The sequence below is a fragment of the Scyliorhinus torazame genome, chromosome 4, assembly GCF_047496885.1.
Source record: "Scyliorhinus torazame isolate Kashiwa2021f chromosome 4, sScyTor2.1, whole genome shotgun sequence".
Taxonomy (NCBI): domain Eukaryota; kingdom Metazoa; phylum Chordata; class Chondrichthyes; order Carcharhiniformes; family Scyliorhinidae; genus Scyliorhinus; species Scyliorhinus torazame.
The window spans coordinates 113,772,983-113,787,315 of NC_092710.1; the positions used below are offsets into that span (position 1 = coordinate 113,772,983).

The 14,333-nt window shown below is 45.7% G+C and overlaps 1 protein-coding gene across 2 annotated transcripts in view; it reads left to right on the forward strand.

Annotated features, from left to right (window-relative positions):
* tbce (tubulin folding cofactor E) overlaps positions 1–14,333 on the forward strand; it is a 90,059-nt gene that overhangs the window by 33,537 nt on the left and 42,189 nt on the right. The window contains exons 5-10 of one of the 2 annotated variants that reach the window (XM_072498499.1): positions 4,086–4,174; positions 7,274–7,373; positions 10,686–10,788; positions 10,862–10,938; positions 11,885–11,980; positions 12,793–12,857. In XM_072498499.1, coding sequence (XP_072354600.1) covers positions 4,086–4,174; positions 7,274–7,373; positions 10,686–10,788; positions 10,862–10,938; positions 11,885–11,980; positions 12,793–12,857 — 530 coding nt within the window. The remainder of the gene's footprint in view (positions 1–4,085; positions 4,175–7,273; positions 7,374–10,685; positions 10,789–10,861; positions 10,939–11,884; positions 11,981–12,792; positions 12,858–14,333) is intronic. The other variant, XM_072498500.1, reaches the window with a different exon arrangement.

Consider the following 14,333-nt stretch of genomic DNA (forward strand, 5'->3'; position numbering starts at 1 on the left):
GGGTGGGGGATGGTAGGGTGTCGGATATATACAGGGAAATGAGGGACGAGGGGGAGATCATGGTGGATGAGCTGAAGGGAAAATGGGAAGAAGAGCTGGGGGAAGAGATTGAGGAGGGGCTGTGGGCTGATGCCCTACGTAGGGTAAACTCATCGTCCTCGTGCGCCAGGCTAAGCCTGGTACAATTCAAGGTTTTGCACAGGGCACATAAGACTGGAGCAAGGCTCAGTAAATTTTTCGGGGTAGAGGATAGGTGTGCAAGATGCTCGAGAGGCCTAGCGAATCACACCCACGTGTTCTGGTCATGCCCGGCACTGCAGGGGTTCTGGGTGGGGGTGGCAAAGGTGCTTTCGAAGGTGGTGGGGGTCCGGGTCGAGCCAGGCTGGGGGTTGGCTATATTTGGGGTTGCAGAAGAGCCAGGCGTGCAGGAGGTGAGAGAGGCTGAATTTTTGGCCTTTGCGTCCCTAGTAGCCCGGCGAAGGATATTGCTTATGTGGAAGGAAGCCAAAACACCGGGCGTGGAGACCTGGATAAAGGACATGGCAGGGTTTATAAAACTAGAACGGATAAAGTTCGCGCTAAGGGGTTCGGCTCAAGGGTTCACCAGGCGGTGGCAACCGTTCATTGACTACCTCGCAGAACGATAAAGGAAATGGGAAGGTGACAGCAGCACCCAGGGGGGAGGGGGGGAGGGTGGGGAGGGCTCGGGTGGGTCCTCAGGGGTGGTTTTGGTATAGATATTTGTACTTGGTTATGTATATTGGATTGTTTGATTTTATTATCTGGAGAGTTATTATTTTTGCTATGGCAGTTGCCATTTAGTTTATATATTATTTATTTACTTGTTAAAACGGTCACTGTTATTTATATTGTTTTATTGTTGTAAAAAGGGAAAACCTTTGTATTGTTTTGTTTGGCCGAAAAATTTGAATAAAATATATTTTTTTTAAAAAGAAGGCATACAGCATGTTTGCCTTCATCGGACGGGGTATTGAGTACAAGAGTCAGCAGGTCATATTACAGTTGTATAGGACTTTGGTTAGGCCACATTTGGAATACTGCGTGCAGTTCTGGTCGCCACATTACCAGGAGGATGTGGATGCTTTCGAGTGGGTGCAGAGGAGGTTCACCAGGATGTTGCCTGATATGGAGGGTGCTAGCTATGAAGAAAGGTTGAGTAGATTAGGATGGTTTTCGTTGGAAAGACGGAGGTTGAGGAGGGCCTGATTGAGGTCTACAAAATTATGAGAGGTATGGACAGGGTGGATAGCAACAAGCTTTTTCCAAGAGTGGGGGTGTCAATTACAAGGGGTCACGATTTCAAGGTGAGAGGGGGAAAGTTTAAGGGAGATGTGCATGGAAAGTCTTTTACGCAGAAGGTGGTGGGTGCCTGGAACGCTTTGCCAGCGGAGGTGGTAGAGGCGGACACGATAGCATCATTTAAGATGCATCTAGACAGATATATGAACGGGCGGGGAACAGAGGGAAGTAGATCCTTGGAAAATAGGCGACAGGTTTAGATAAAGGATCTGGATTGGCGCAGGCTGCGAGGGCCGAAGGGCCTGTTCCTGTGCTGTAATTTTCTTTGTTTGAGAAAGATAGGTCTCCCCAGCTTCCTGTGCGACATTTATTCCTCAACCAAAATCACCAAGAATAGATTAATCTGAGTTTTACATGTGGGGTCTTTGTGTGTGCAGATGAGCTCCTGCATTTGCCTCCATAACAACAGTGACTACACTCCAAAAATAATTCATTCCTGAGTAATGTTAAAAGTACTGCAAATTCTGTCTTCTCTGTTTATGTTGCTGGGGAATTTATCAGTGATTATGAAATTGGCAGAGGTTCTTAGCTCAATGTTAGGCACAATTCAGAAGTAGACACATTTCCTTCTCCCCATTCCTTCTCACCCCTGCCAGGTAATCCTGAACATGGCACACACACTCCTTTACAGCAAGAATCACCAAATTGGGCATCCATTCTGCTCTCTCCTACTGGATTATCAGGGATTTGTGCTTTTCCCAACCATCCCCTTCCCCCATCAGCCTCACACCTACCAGTGGGAACCAGATATATATTGTTCATCCTGTAGATCAGAGGTGCAGTCGCTTCTGCATCCTGGGCTTGTGCATTTATTTTATTTTTTTTAATTTAGAGTACCCAATTATTTTTTCCAATTAAGGGGCAATTTAGCGTGGCCAATCCACCTACCCTGCACATTTTTGGGTTGTGGGGGCGAAACCCATGCAGACATGGGGAGAATGTGCAAACTCCACAAGGACAGTGACCCAGAGCCGGGATCAAACCTGGGACCTCAGCGCCATGAGGCAGCTGTGCTAACCACTAGGCCACCGTGCTGCCCTCTGCATTTATTTATTTTTTTATAAATTTTTTTTATTGGGTTTTTGAACAAAGTATATTTCCCGTTATGTACACAGGATAAAATATATAGAGAAGAGCGCACACAAAAAAAACCAAATAAAATCACTGGTAGGGTATTATGCACTAGCTCAACAACAGTAACTCTGTACAATTGGCAATATTATTTTTAACACATAAGTAGGCATCTGTTTGTGGGGGGGGGAAGAAACTGGGGAGGTACATTTACATTTGGGTGCCGGAGAAACAATTACAGAGGGCAATACGCAAATGGATCTGGTGTTGGTGTTGTCGCTTGCTTCTCCCGGATGGATTTTACTGCTGTTGTCGTCTCGCGTTCACCTGCACTTCAGCCATTCATCCCGTCTTTCGCCCGTATTTCCCTTGCTCTCTGTTCCTGTAGATGTCAAGTTTGTTATCGTTTCCCGTGCCCTCCTTCTGACTATCATTCCCTTGCCTCCCCCCACCTCTCTGGTTCCCCTCTATTGTTCCCTGTCTCCTCCTCCTTCCTCCCCCTTCTGCCCCCTTCTCCCCCTCCCCCTCTCCTATAGTTCGCCTTTCTTTTCTCTTAGGTTTAGCTGTCACCCCCGGTCTATCCCTTCCTCTCACGCCCTGGCTACTTTCCCCTGATTCTTGGCTACCTGGCTATTCTTCTGCTTGTTTGTTGGCCACAAACAAGTCCCGGAACAATGGGGTGAATGGCTCCCACGTTCTGTGGAAGCCGTCGTCTGACCCTCGGATGGCGAATTTGATTTTCTCCATTTGGAGAGATTCTGAGAGGTCGGACAGCCAGTCTGTAACTTTGGGTGGTGCTGCTGACCGCCAGCCGCATTCTAAGGCGGGCGATCAGGGAGGCAACGGCAAGGGCGTCCGCCCTCCTCCCCAGGAATAGGTCTGGCTGGTCCGATACCCTGAAGGGCCTGTGCATTTATATGGGATAAGCTGCAGAACTGATGCTCGTTGCTCAATTACGTAACTGGAATTGAAGAGCTGCAGTTTTTAGAAACTGGAATGATTTTTTTCACTAAATGGCCAGGATGGTTAATCTGCTTTTTCACCTCTTCCGGCCAGTCACGTGGATATGGAGTGTTTGTATCGTGGTGCACGGGCATTGCGGTTGTCTGGGTCAGGCTGAAATTGCCTGTCCATCATTGACCTTATGTCTTGTGGTTTTCCCTGCACACCATTCTGGGTGAGAGAATTAATAGATGTAGTTAGAATAACCATACTCCAAACCACAGAGCTGAAATTGTATCATATCTGTAGGTCATGGTCCAGGCCAGATGCTATCTTGTTAAGAATAATCTGCCCTGGGAGTGGCTCATCACGTTGCAGAAAATGTGACCACAAAGTCTCTGGAGCCAAGCTCCGAATGCAGACCAGTAAATTGGAACTGTTGGGATGCTGAACCATTCCTGCAATCACCCGAGGAGATAACTAATACATGTGCCTAGGTGAGGTCAGACTTCAAAATCGTATCACATGCACACCGAACATGACTCATCTCTGTCCATGAAGGGAAATCAAGGTGATGAGGAATGTGATCATTCATTTGTTATGTTGCGCTTCGGGAATACAATTGCGTCTCACTGTTTCTCATGCTCTATGTTATTTAACTGAAAGCCAAAGATTATGAACACGAGTTCCCTTGTTATAAGTTGGTGGCAGTTCTAACCATATTCTACTGTCTGTATCTGTCTGATATACAGGTGGTTTGATGCGTTGTTGATTGTTTCAGTCAGTGGATGTCAAGTGAGCCACACCAATGAGGAGGACGAGATCTCCAACGTCTGCCCCAGTATCCTTACAATATTAATTTAGCTGTGCTGATTAAAAAAACAAGGTCTGTCATATGTTAGAATAAGGAAGTGTGCTTTTATAAAGAATCATAATGTATTTCTGAGCCGCTTATAAAGTCTTCAACCCATGTGGACATACAAGATTGGCGGACAGGAGAAGACCATCTGGGCATTAAGTCTGCCCATATAATGATGGTTGGAGGATCATGACTGGAAAATGCGGCTTTTCGTCTATTTGACATTTAATGTGATAAAGGTCTTCAAGTTTATCAAAGGGTTTAAGAGGGTAAATGGAGAGGAGACGACTTTGCAGAAGTCCAAAATCAAGGGCCATAAATATGAGATGGCCATCAAGAAATCCAATTAAGAACCCAGGGGAAACATCATTACCCAGCGAGTGGTGAGAATGTAGGATTTAGCTGCTATGTGGTTGAGCCAAAAAGCATAGATGCATTTAAAGGTAAGCTGGATAAACACATGAAGGAGAAAGAATAGGTTATGTTGAAAGTGTTAGATAAAGTAGTTTGGGAGGAGGTTTGTATGTAGCATAGACCTGTCGTGCTAAATGGCCTGTTTCTGTGCTGTGCTGGTTATAGTATGTCCTTATACTATAAGGACATACATGATGCAGCATATATGAAGCATATATGAAGTCTTAGAGTGGGTTGGAATGACAGCGGCAGGTAACTGAGATTCTACAGTTTGTATAGGTCAATGTGCTTTCCTCTTAGGTGGCCTCCTAGGGTTATACAGGGAAGTGTTGGCAGCAATGGAATATAAATGGGGACTATATTTTGGCCGTATTAGACCTCAGTGAACATGGGCTATTCTCAATATGGTCTCAAGTGAACCCTGTTGACTAAGGATAGGAGGAGAAAGAGCCGCCTGCATCCACTTGAATGGGATGTGCAGCCAGCTGTATTTTGAAGGAGAGCCAGAGCTTCACGTTCATTGAAGGCATGAAAATCACTGGAAATGTCCGTAAACTTTATTCAACGCTGACTTAAAGAACTCAGTTCATCACCATCATTAAGACAATGACAACTTGCATTTATACAGTGCCATTAATATAGTAAAATGTCCCAAGGCGGCACTTGATAGAAACATTACAAATAAAATTTGACACAGAAGTACATATTAAGGTATTAGTACATCTGATCAAGAGCTTGGTCCAAGAGGTAGATTTTAAGGAATGTCTTCAAGGTGGAAAGGGAGGACGGAGCGAAGTAGGAAGGGAATTCAAGAGCTTTGGGTCTCGGCAGTTGAAGGTATAGTTTGTTCCAGATCAGGTTTTCTTTGTGGTTGAACCGTCACAGGTACTATAGAAGTTGGAAAGTAAGGCTCCTCACTTGGCCAACATGAGACTTATTCATATGTCATTCCCTATAGTTAAACCCAACAATCAATGATCAGAGTACCAACCCAGAACATCATCAGTAACCGCACCCAAACACGTGGGGCGGGATTCTCCGACCCACCCCGCCGAGTCGGAGAATCGCCGGGGGCTGGCGTGAATCCTGCCCCCGCCGTGTCCCGAATTCTCCGCCACCAGAGATTCAGCGGGGGCGGGAATAGCGCCGCACCGGTCGGCGGGCCCACCACTGGCGATTCTCCGGCCTGCGATGGGTCGAAGTCCCGCCGCTGTCAACCCTCTCCCGCCGGCGTGGATTAAACCACCTACCTTACCGGCGGGAGCAGACGGCGCGGGCGGGCTCTGCGGTCGCGGGGGGCGCGGGGCGATCTGGCCCCGGGGGTGCCCCGACGGTGTCCTGGCCCGCGATCAGGGCCCACCGATCCGCGGGCGGGCCTGTGACGTGGGGCACTCTTTTTCTTCCGCCTTCGCCATGGTCTTCACCATGGCGGAGGCGGAAGAGACCCCCTCCCCTGCGCAAGCGCGGGAATGAAGTCAGCAGTCGCTGACGCTCCCGCGCATGCACGGACTTACGCAGGCCGGCAAAGTAATTTCGGCCCCTTCTGCCGTGGCGCCAAAGGCCTTCCACACCAACTGATGTAGTGGAAACCACTCCGCCGCGGGGTTAGCCCCTCAAGGTGAGGGCTTGGCCCCTAAAGGTGCGGAGACTTCCGCACTTTTGGGGCGGCCCAACGGCGGAGTGGTTCCAGCCACTACATTACGCCAGGGCCCCCCGCCCCGCTGGGTAGGGGAGAATCCCGCCCTTGACATATCAGGTTTCTGGGCACTGATCTGAATGGTTTACTGCCAAGCTGTCAGTGGAACCAGCAGTCTGCTTATTGAAGCACTACATTAAGAAATTCTCTCCTGACATGGTGCTCACAGAGAGACAGTCTGGGATTGATGGGAAGAATGCAGATGCATGTTTTCTGGGATATACCGCTCTAACCAGCAGATGGAGCAATTGGAGTGTATCATGCATATGCTGCCTGATCTTGTTCAAATGCTACTGCAGCAGGCCTATTGCTACCCTGACTAAGAGCTGTTAACCTGGGATATTTATGGTCTGGCCTGGTCCACCACTTACTGCAAAAGAACAGGAGCCATCTGGAACCACCAGCTTTGATAACTTGCAGCTGTGAAGACGGGCTGTCTTTTAAAGTCCAGTGCTGATTGTCAATCTTGCTGTTTGCAGATTAGCTACTGTGTTTGCGTACGTGAAAATGAAATGAAAATCGCTTATTGTCACAAGTAGGCTTCAAATGAAGTTACTGTGAAAAGCCCCTAGTCGCCACATTCCGGCGCCTGTTCAGGGAGGCTGATACGGGAATCAAACTGTGCTGCTGGCCTGCCTTGGTCTGCTTTAAAAGCCAGCTAGTTAGCCCTGTGCTAAACCAGCCCCTGGTCACCAGTCACACCTGGTGACTGCACTTCAAAAAATACTTTATTGGTTGTGAAGTGTTTTGGAATGTCCTGAGGTTGTAAAAGGTGCTTCAAAAATAAAAATGATTTCCTTTCTTTATTTCCCTCCAGCACACTACATATCTATCTTAAAGAGGTTAACTGACCAACTCACTCTTGTATAATGCTTCGCAGATCAGCACTGTTATTGCAGGATGAGGGAATCATACCTTGATTGCAGATAAGGCAGGTTTGTCAAATCTATTCCTTCACCATTTTCTTTCAGATATTATAGAACTGGATTTGGCCAAGAACTTGCTTCCTTCCTGGGATAAAGTAGCACAAATTACTCGACAATTAAGGAAACTCGAACATCTTGACCTCAGGTATGGAATCTGTGTAGGATACTGAAGGGCAGGTGCTGCTTTCAGAATCTGTTGGTATCACCCTGATTTTATTTCTGATGGAAAGGGAGTATAGAATCAAAACAAGGCAATGGGTGCAAGGAAATAATGAATTACTCGATTTGAAGTGAAATTCTCCCAATTAAGTTTACTTGTACGACTGACCATTAAGGAAGAAATAACCTTAAAATTAGAGCTAGGCCAACCAGTAGTGATGTCAAGTAACACTTCCTTGCACAAAGAATAGTGGGTCTGTTAGCTCAGTTTACTGGATGGCTGGTTCGTGATGCAGAGCAACAGAGCAGGTTCAATTACCCTACAGGCTGAGGTTATTCATAAAAGCCCCGTCTTCTCAACCTTGCCCCTCACTGAGGTGTGGTGACCTTCAGGTTAAATCACCACCAGCCAGCTCTCTCTCAAAGGGTAGAACAGCCTCTGGGGCTGTGGCAACATTTACATTTTTTTAGTGGAAATCTGCTACTCTCTCTCCTAAAACTCTGTTGCGGGTTAGGGTAATTTAAAACAACAATACCGAGATTGGTTTTTTTTTGGAAGGTAAGGAGGGTATTTAGGGCTATGGAGCCCAGGCGGGTAAATGAAACTAAGATACACACCAGCTATACTCTTATTAAATGGAAGAGCAGCATCAAGAGGCTGAATTGCCTACTCCTGCTCCTATGTTATTTTTATTTGAATGCTCTTTATGAAAAGCTGCAAAAATGTTTGTCAGTCATCAGTGTAAAGGGCAGTGGTTAGCACTGCTGCCTTACGGCGCCGAGGTCCCAGGTTCGATCCCGATTCTGGGTCACTGTCCGTGTGGTTTGCACATTCTCCCCGTGTTTGCGTGGGTTTCGCCCCCACAACGCAAACACGGGGAGAATGTGCAAACTCCACATATTATGGAGTGGAATTTCCCGGAGGGATTTCCCGGGCGGAAATCCCTCCGGCGTCGGCCTAGCCCTTCAATGTTGGGGCTCGGCCCCCAAAGATGCGGAGCACCTTTGGGGCGGCGCAATGCCCGTCTGATTGGGCGCCAGTCGGCGGACATCGCGCCATTTGGGGAGAATTTCGCCCAGGTTCTTGCGATCTGACCTGTCTACGAAGTTCAGTAATACCGTAGGAAACTAACCCAATACCACAATGGCTTACTATGGATTCTTTCCCTCTCGAAGCCCATCTCTATGACAATATGAATCACATGGGCCTTGTACCTATCAGAAATACAAATTAGTTATTGTTTAGATCGCCGACTCCATATGTTGAAATTATGATGTGGAGATGCCAGCGTTGGACTGGGGTGAGCACAGTAAGGAGTCTTACAACACCAGGTTAAAGTCCAACAGGTTTGTTTCAAAAGCTAGTGATTCAAAACAAACCTGTTGGACTTTAACCTGGTGTTGTAAAACTTCTTACTGTGTTGAAATTAAACAGTTTAAATCTAACCATTTACTAAACTTGACATTCAAAATACCCCCCTTGAGATTTGGAGGCTAACAGTTTACTCAGAGTCATCATAGATGGCGTTACCATTGCCCACCAGGTATGAACATCTTGCACTTCCTTCCCAGTAAATTAATCTGGGCTTCAATGTCCCCATAGCAACAAAACCATTTAGGATTCAGATCCGGTCACATGTCCCATTCACCACTTAATTTTACCTTAAACAGACGTTCCCAAAACATAACAAGCTTTTAAACTTTATAATTGTTAGGGTTAGATAATTGAGACTCTCCAAGGAATGCTTATGATCAATTTCCACACTCAGACTCTGCAGCGTTTGGTCAGATGTTGTCTCAGTGTATTAGTTGCATATTTTCATTCATCTTAAGAAATGAGACAGGTTTTATTTCTAGTATTCTGTCAGATTCTTAACTCATTTCAAATTAATTTATAGCTACATTTACTGTTAAGAAACTTTTCTCCCCAGACCTAAAGCCTTTTGACAAAGGGAAACGCACCTCTGTTTCTCTGGGTAACATCTGCAACACAGTGACCAGGAATAGTTTTTTTTTAATTTAGAGTACCCAATTCTTTTTTTTTCCAAATAAGGGGAAATTTAGTGTGGGCAATTCACCTATCCTGCACATCTTTTTGGGTTGTGGGGGTGAGACCCACGCACACACGGGGAGAATGTGCAAACTCAGTGACCAGGAATAGTACATGCTTTTATTGTGACCTGCGAGCTCAGGGTGACAGATAAATTGGTACTATAGTGATTCAAGCTTCCCTGCGTCTTTCAAAACCTATGCTCAGCCCTTGGCTGTTCCTTTGTACATGGGGGTTGACTTTGAATGTTGGGAGTCCCTGCCTTTGCTCTGTTCTTCTTTCAACCCCTATGTGTCCACTGCCAGTCTCTCACTAATCCTCTCAAGAATGATACAGTTCAGAAGTGCCTGCGACTTCTCATTTCACAATTCTTGTTGTTTACTGTTATATACCTGTCAGTAAAAACTAAACAGGTTAGGCGTATTTTTGCCAGAAGAAAGATGGCTGAAGGATGATTTAGGGCCTGAAGGGGATTGACAGGATCGACATAGAAAACATGTTTCCACTTTTGGACGAGACCAAAACCCAGGGACATAAGCTAGGTGCTACCGGCAAAAGCAGTTGAAGTGAATTAAATAGATGCATTTATGGGAAAACAAGATAAAGACACAATGGAGAAAGGTTTAGAAGAATATGGTGGTACAGTGAGAGGTGGCAAGACAGTTGTGAGGACAACTTGACCAGTTAAGTTGTATGTCCTGTGTCTGTGCTGTACATTCCATGTAAGACTGTCTAGAACAAGGTAGTGAAGCAGATTGAGATCACTTGACGCTTCAGAAGTGAAATTTCCTTGAATGATCCCCACCGCACCCAGGATATGACCAGTTTTGTACATAAAATTGGACTGCAATCAAAGAACGGGGAAATACTTAATAAAGGATGCTAATCCCACATTCAGTGCAACCCCATACTGATTAGTAGAAAATACCACCAAAGGTATAATTAGGTCACTTACTTTATTATGTCTTGCGTATTCAACTATTCCTTCCATTTTCTAATTGTATAGCCAAAATACTTCCTGCACGTTTGTAGATGTAAAGAATGCGTCTTTCAATGAAAAAGATGAATTCATTTGTGAGGATGATGCAACTGGCATTCTGTGCAACCTGACAAGCACGTCCTGGCTTGATTAATGTTTTTGCCAGCTAAGTGATCTATTCTTACTTGAGCTGTTAGGATTCCTAAAAGAGTCTCCATGGCAACTGTTTTTTCCTACCTCCTCATATGTAATTTTCTCTCTCTTACCAGTCAAAACAAGTTGGCGATCGTTTCCAGTCCAGTCTCTCTGTCTGGTGCATTTGCCAACCTGAAGGCATTAGCCATTCAACACAATGGACTGACATGGGCCCAGGTAACATAGGTGTTGTCTTTGCTTGAACAGAATGATGTGATGCAACACCGAGTTGACTCTGATCTCTTTATAGATTTTGGAATGCGCCCCAATGTGGCCAGTGCTCGAAAGGGCCCACTTGTCATCTAATGACATTTCTGTGCTAGAAAGGTAAAGCGAATTCTTGACCCACTTTCACCATGCACCAAGATTCACACCTTGAAACACCTCCCAGTGATATTGTGGGCCGGGACAAACAATCCATCCAATGAATTGTGAGGGAGCTACTCCCGTGCGGAGAATTGGACTAAATTGTACTATGATCAACCTGCAACTTTAGACTGGGCTTTGAATTATATTCTCGCACTAAATTTTGGTCCACAATTTTAATTTTCTTCTGTATACTTATCACCATGTACCTAATATTAACATTTTGACTATTGAACCTTTGGACGTTCATCAAATTTGATATTTAGGGGCAGCACGGTGGTGCAGTGGTTAGCACTGCTGCCCCACAGTGCCGAGGTCCCAGGCTCGATCCTGGCTCTGTCCGAGTGAAGTTTGCACATTCTCTCCGTGTTTGTGTGAGTTTTGCCCCCACAACCCAAAAGATGTGTAGGATAGGTGGATTGGCCAAGCAACATTGTCCTTTAATTGGAAAAAATGAATTGGGTACTCTAAATCTTTTTTAAAATTTGATATTTAATTCCACGGTAGAAAGGTTTTATGAATTATTCTTGGTTTTATATGCAATTGTTATTTGTATGGGCGGCACGGTAGCACAGTGGTTAGCACAGTTGCTTCACAGCTCCAGGAACCCAGCTTGGGTCACTGTCTGTGTGGGGTCTGCACGTTCTCCCCGTGTTTGCGTGGGTTTCCTCTGGATGCTCCTTCTTCTTCCCACAAGTTCCAAAAGACGTGCTTGTTAGGTGAATTTGACATTCTGAATTCTCCCTCTGTACCCCAACAGGCACCGCAGTGTGGCGACTAGGGGATTTTCACAGTAACTTCATTGCAGTGTTAATGTAAGCCTACTTGTGACACTAATAAAGATTTTTTTTTCTCTGTGTATTTAATCTCTTCCCATGTTTCATCAACCCCATTACCTTGTTCCAAGGCCTATCGGTGTTCTACAGTCCTTGACGTTACTGGATCTCAGCTCCAATCAGCTGGCTGATGAGAATCAATTGGTGCACATTGCTTATTTGCCAAGGTTAGCTGATAACCTTCCTTGTGTTAAAATTCGCAGTTCAAATAACAATTTTAAGCCAACTTCACCATTAGTCTTAGTGCAAAGGCCCTGTGTACAGGCACTTATTAATTTGCCTGCAATGCATAAGAGCGTTTTTTAAATGAATTAACTTTATTTGGTATATTAATCCTAAACCCTGTGTATTTTGTGATACACATTCTATTGTATCTCACCCTTCAGTTTAGCTTTCCACTGGTAGTTTTCGTTGGTACGTTCAAAGGCTCACAGATATTTCCATGTACAAATTAACTGTGGTTCCTACATAATAACAGTGACTACACTTTAAGAGTACTTTAACCTACTTTCAAATGTCACAAGGTCATAAAAGATGCTATAGAAATGCAAGTTGCTTTCTTTATTTTACTCGTTATTGTGTGTTCTATTCTTAATTCCCTAATAGATCTCTAGCAAGGCATTTCTGTTTTAATAACTATTCTACATTGGAAAACATTTAAACCTCTTGCTGTTGCTCTGCATTATTCTCAGTGTTTCCTCCTGCAAGAAAAGTGCACTTGAGAACCTGGGGGAAGCTCACCTGACCATTAGTGCACCATTCCAGTGACTCTTCTGGGCAAGGTGGCAACTCTTGCATAATAGGCTTCCATTTCATTCATTTTCGGAGGGAGGGGATGCTTATCTGTAACAATTAATTAGAATAATGCTAGCACCATGGAACCCAATCCTGGTTTGCGACAATCGTGTTTTAATGATCACACTAGCTGTTTTTATGCTACAATTTAATGTACCAGTCTCTGTTGTGTTTGCCATTTCAGGTTGGAGCAGCTCATATTGTCAAACACTGGATTAACCTCATTGCATTTTGATGATATTCGACCAGGTATATGGATTAATGAAAAAATATATATGTTTTCAGGTTTTTTTAGCCCCTCTCCCTTCCTCCAGTGGCCATTGCAACTCGTACTAACACCCTCCTGGAACCTTTCTGCTTTTTCTCTGAGTCAGGATACCTTAGCCTCGTCCAGCTGTGACACTGTTCAGCATTCGCCAGTGTGGCACTGCATAATGGTTTAGAGCAAGACTACTGGTCAGAATCCTCCTCACTATTTACCACCCCACCAATCTCTGCATCACCCGCAAACTTTAAAAAAAAATTCTTATTAAAGTTTTACATTTCTACATGTACATAAAAGATAAGTGAGATGGTTACAGTTTACATGTCGATCCTTTTCGCACCCCCCCCCCCCCCCCCCCCACACTTCCCTTCTTTTGCTGTTTCTAGGTCTTATCTTAGACCCTTTATTTCACCATAGATGGATGTTTGGTGTTTGTCTGTGAGATGCCCTCCTTCACCCTTGGCCTCCCCTCCCTTTTCCGTTCTCCCCATTATGTTGTCAGCCTGCTTTTTGGGGTTCTTTTTCATGTGGCCTTTAATTGGGCTCTCTGGTCCCAGTGTCAGTCACTGCCTGGCCTCCCCTGGATGTTTCCTCCAGTCTCTCCCCCAGTTACCCTCCCTCTCATTTCTGTCTGCTCTCTGGTCCTGTTGGCTCCCATGCGGGCTCTATCAGATGTTGGCTTCGAACAGGTCTTGGAACAGGTTGGTGAACGGCCCCCACGTTTTGTGGAAGTAATCTTCTGACGCTCGGATGGTGTATGTTAATCTTCTCCAGGTGGAGAAATTCCGATAATCCTGCCAGCCAGTCTGCAGCTGTGGGTGGTGCTGCTTATCACCAGCCGAGCAGGATTCTCCGGCAGGTAATTAGGAAAGCGAAGGCAAGGGTGCCAGTCCTCTTCCCCATATGTAGTTCTGGCTGGTCCGATACCCGGAAGGCTGCCACTCTCGGGGATGGCTCCACCCTCACCCCCACAACCTTGGACATTGCCTCAAAGAAGGCTGTCCAAAACCCGACAAGTCTGAGGCATGTCCAGAACATGTGGGTGTGGCTGGCCGGGCCCCTCTGGCGCCGTTCACATTTGTCCTCCAACTCCCGGAAGAACCTGCTCATTCGGGTTCTGGTCAGGTGTGTTCTGTGCACCACTTTTAGCTGCATTAGGCTGAGCCTTGCGCAGGAGGCGGTGGTGTTGGCCCTACTCAGTGCTTCGCTCCAGAGTCCCCACCCTATTTCTGTCGCTACCTCTTCTTCCCATTTTCCCCTTGTTCTGTCCAGTGGGGAGTGGTCCTTTCTAAAAGTCGTCCCTGTATGTCTCCGCAATTTCCCTTTCCCAGACTGTTCGCGTCCAGTAACTTCTCCAACATTGTGTCTCTTGGGGCCCTAGGGTATCTTGTTATCTCCTTGCGGAGTAAGTTTTGGACTTGCAGATGTCGGAGTTCCTGTCCGTTCTATGGTGAGAATTC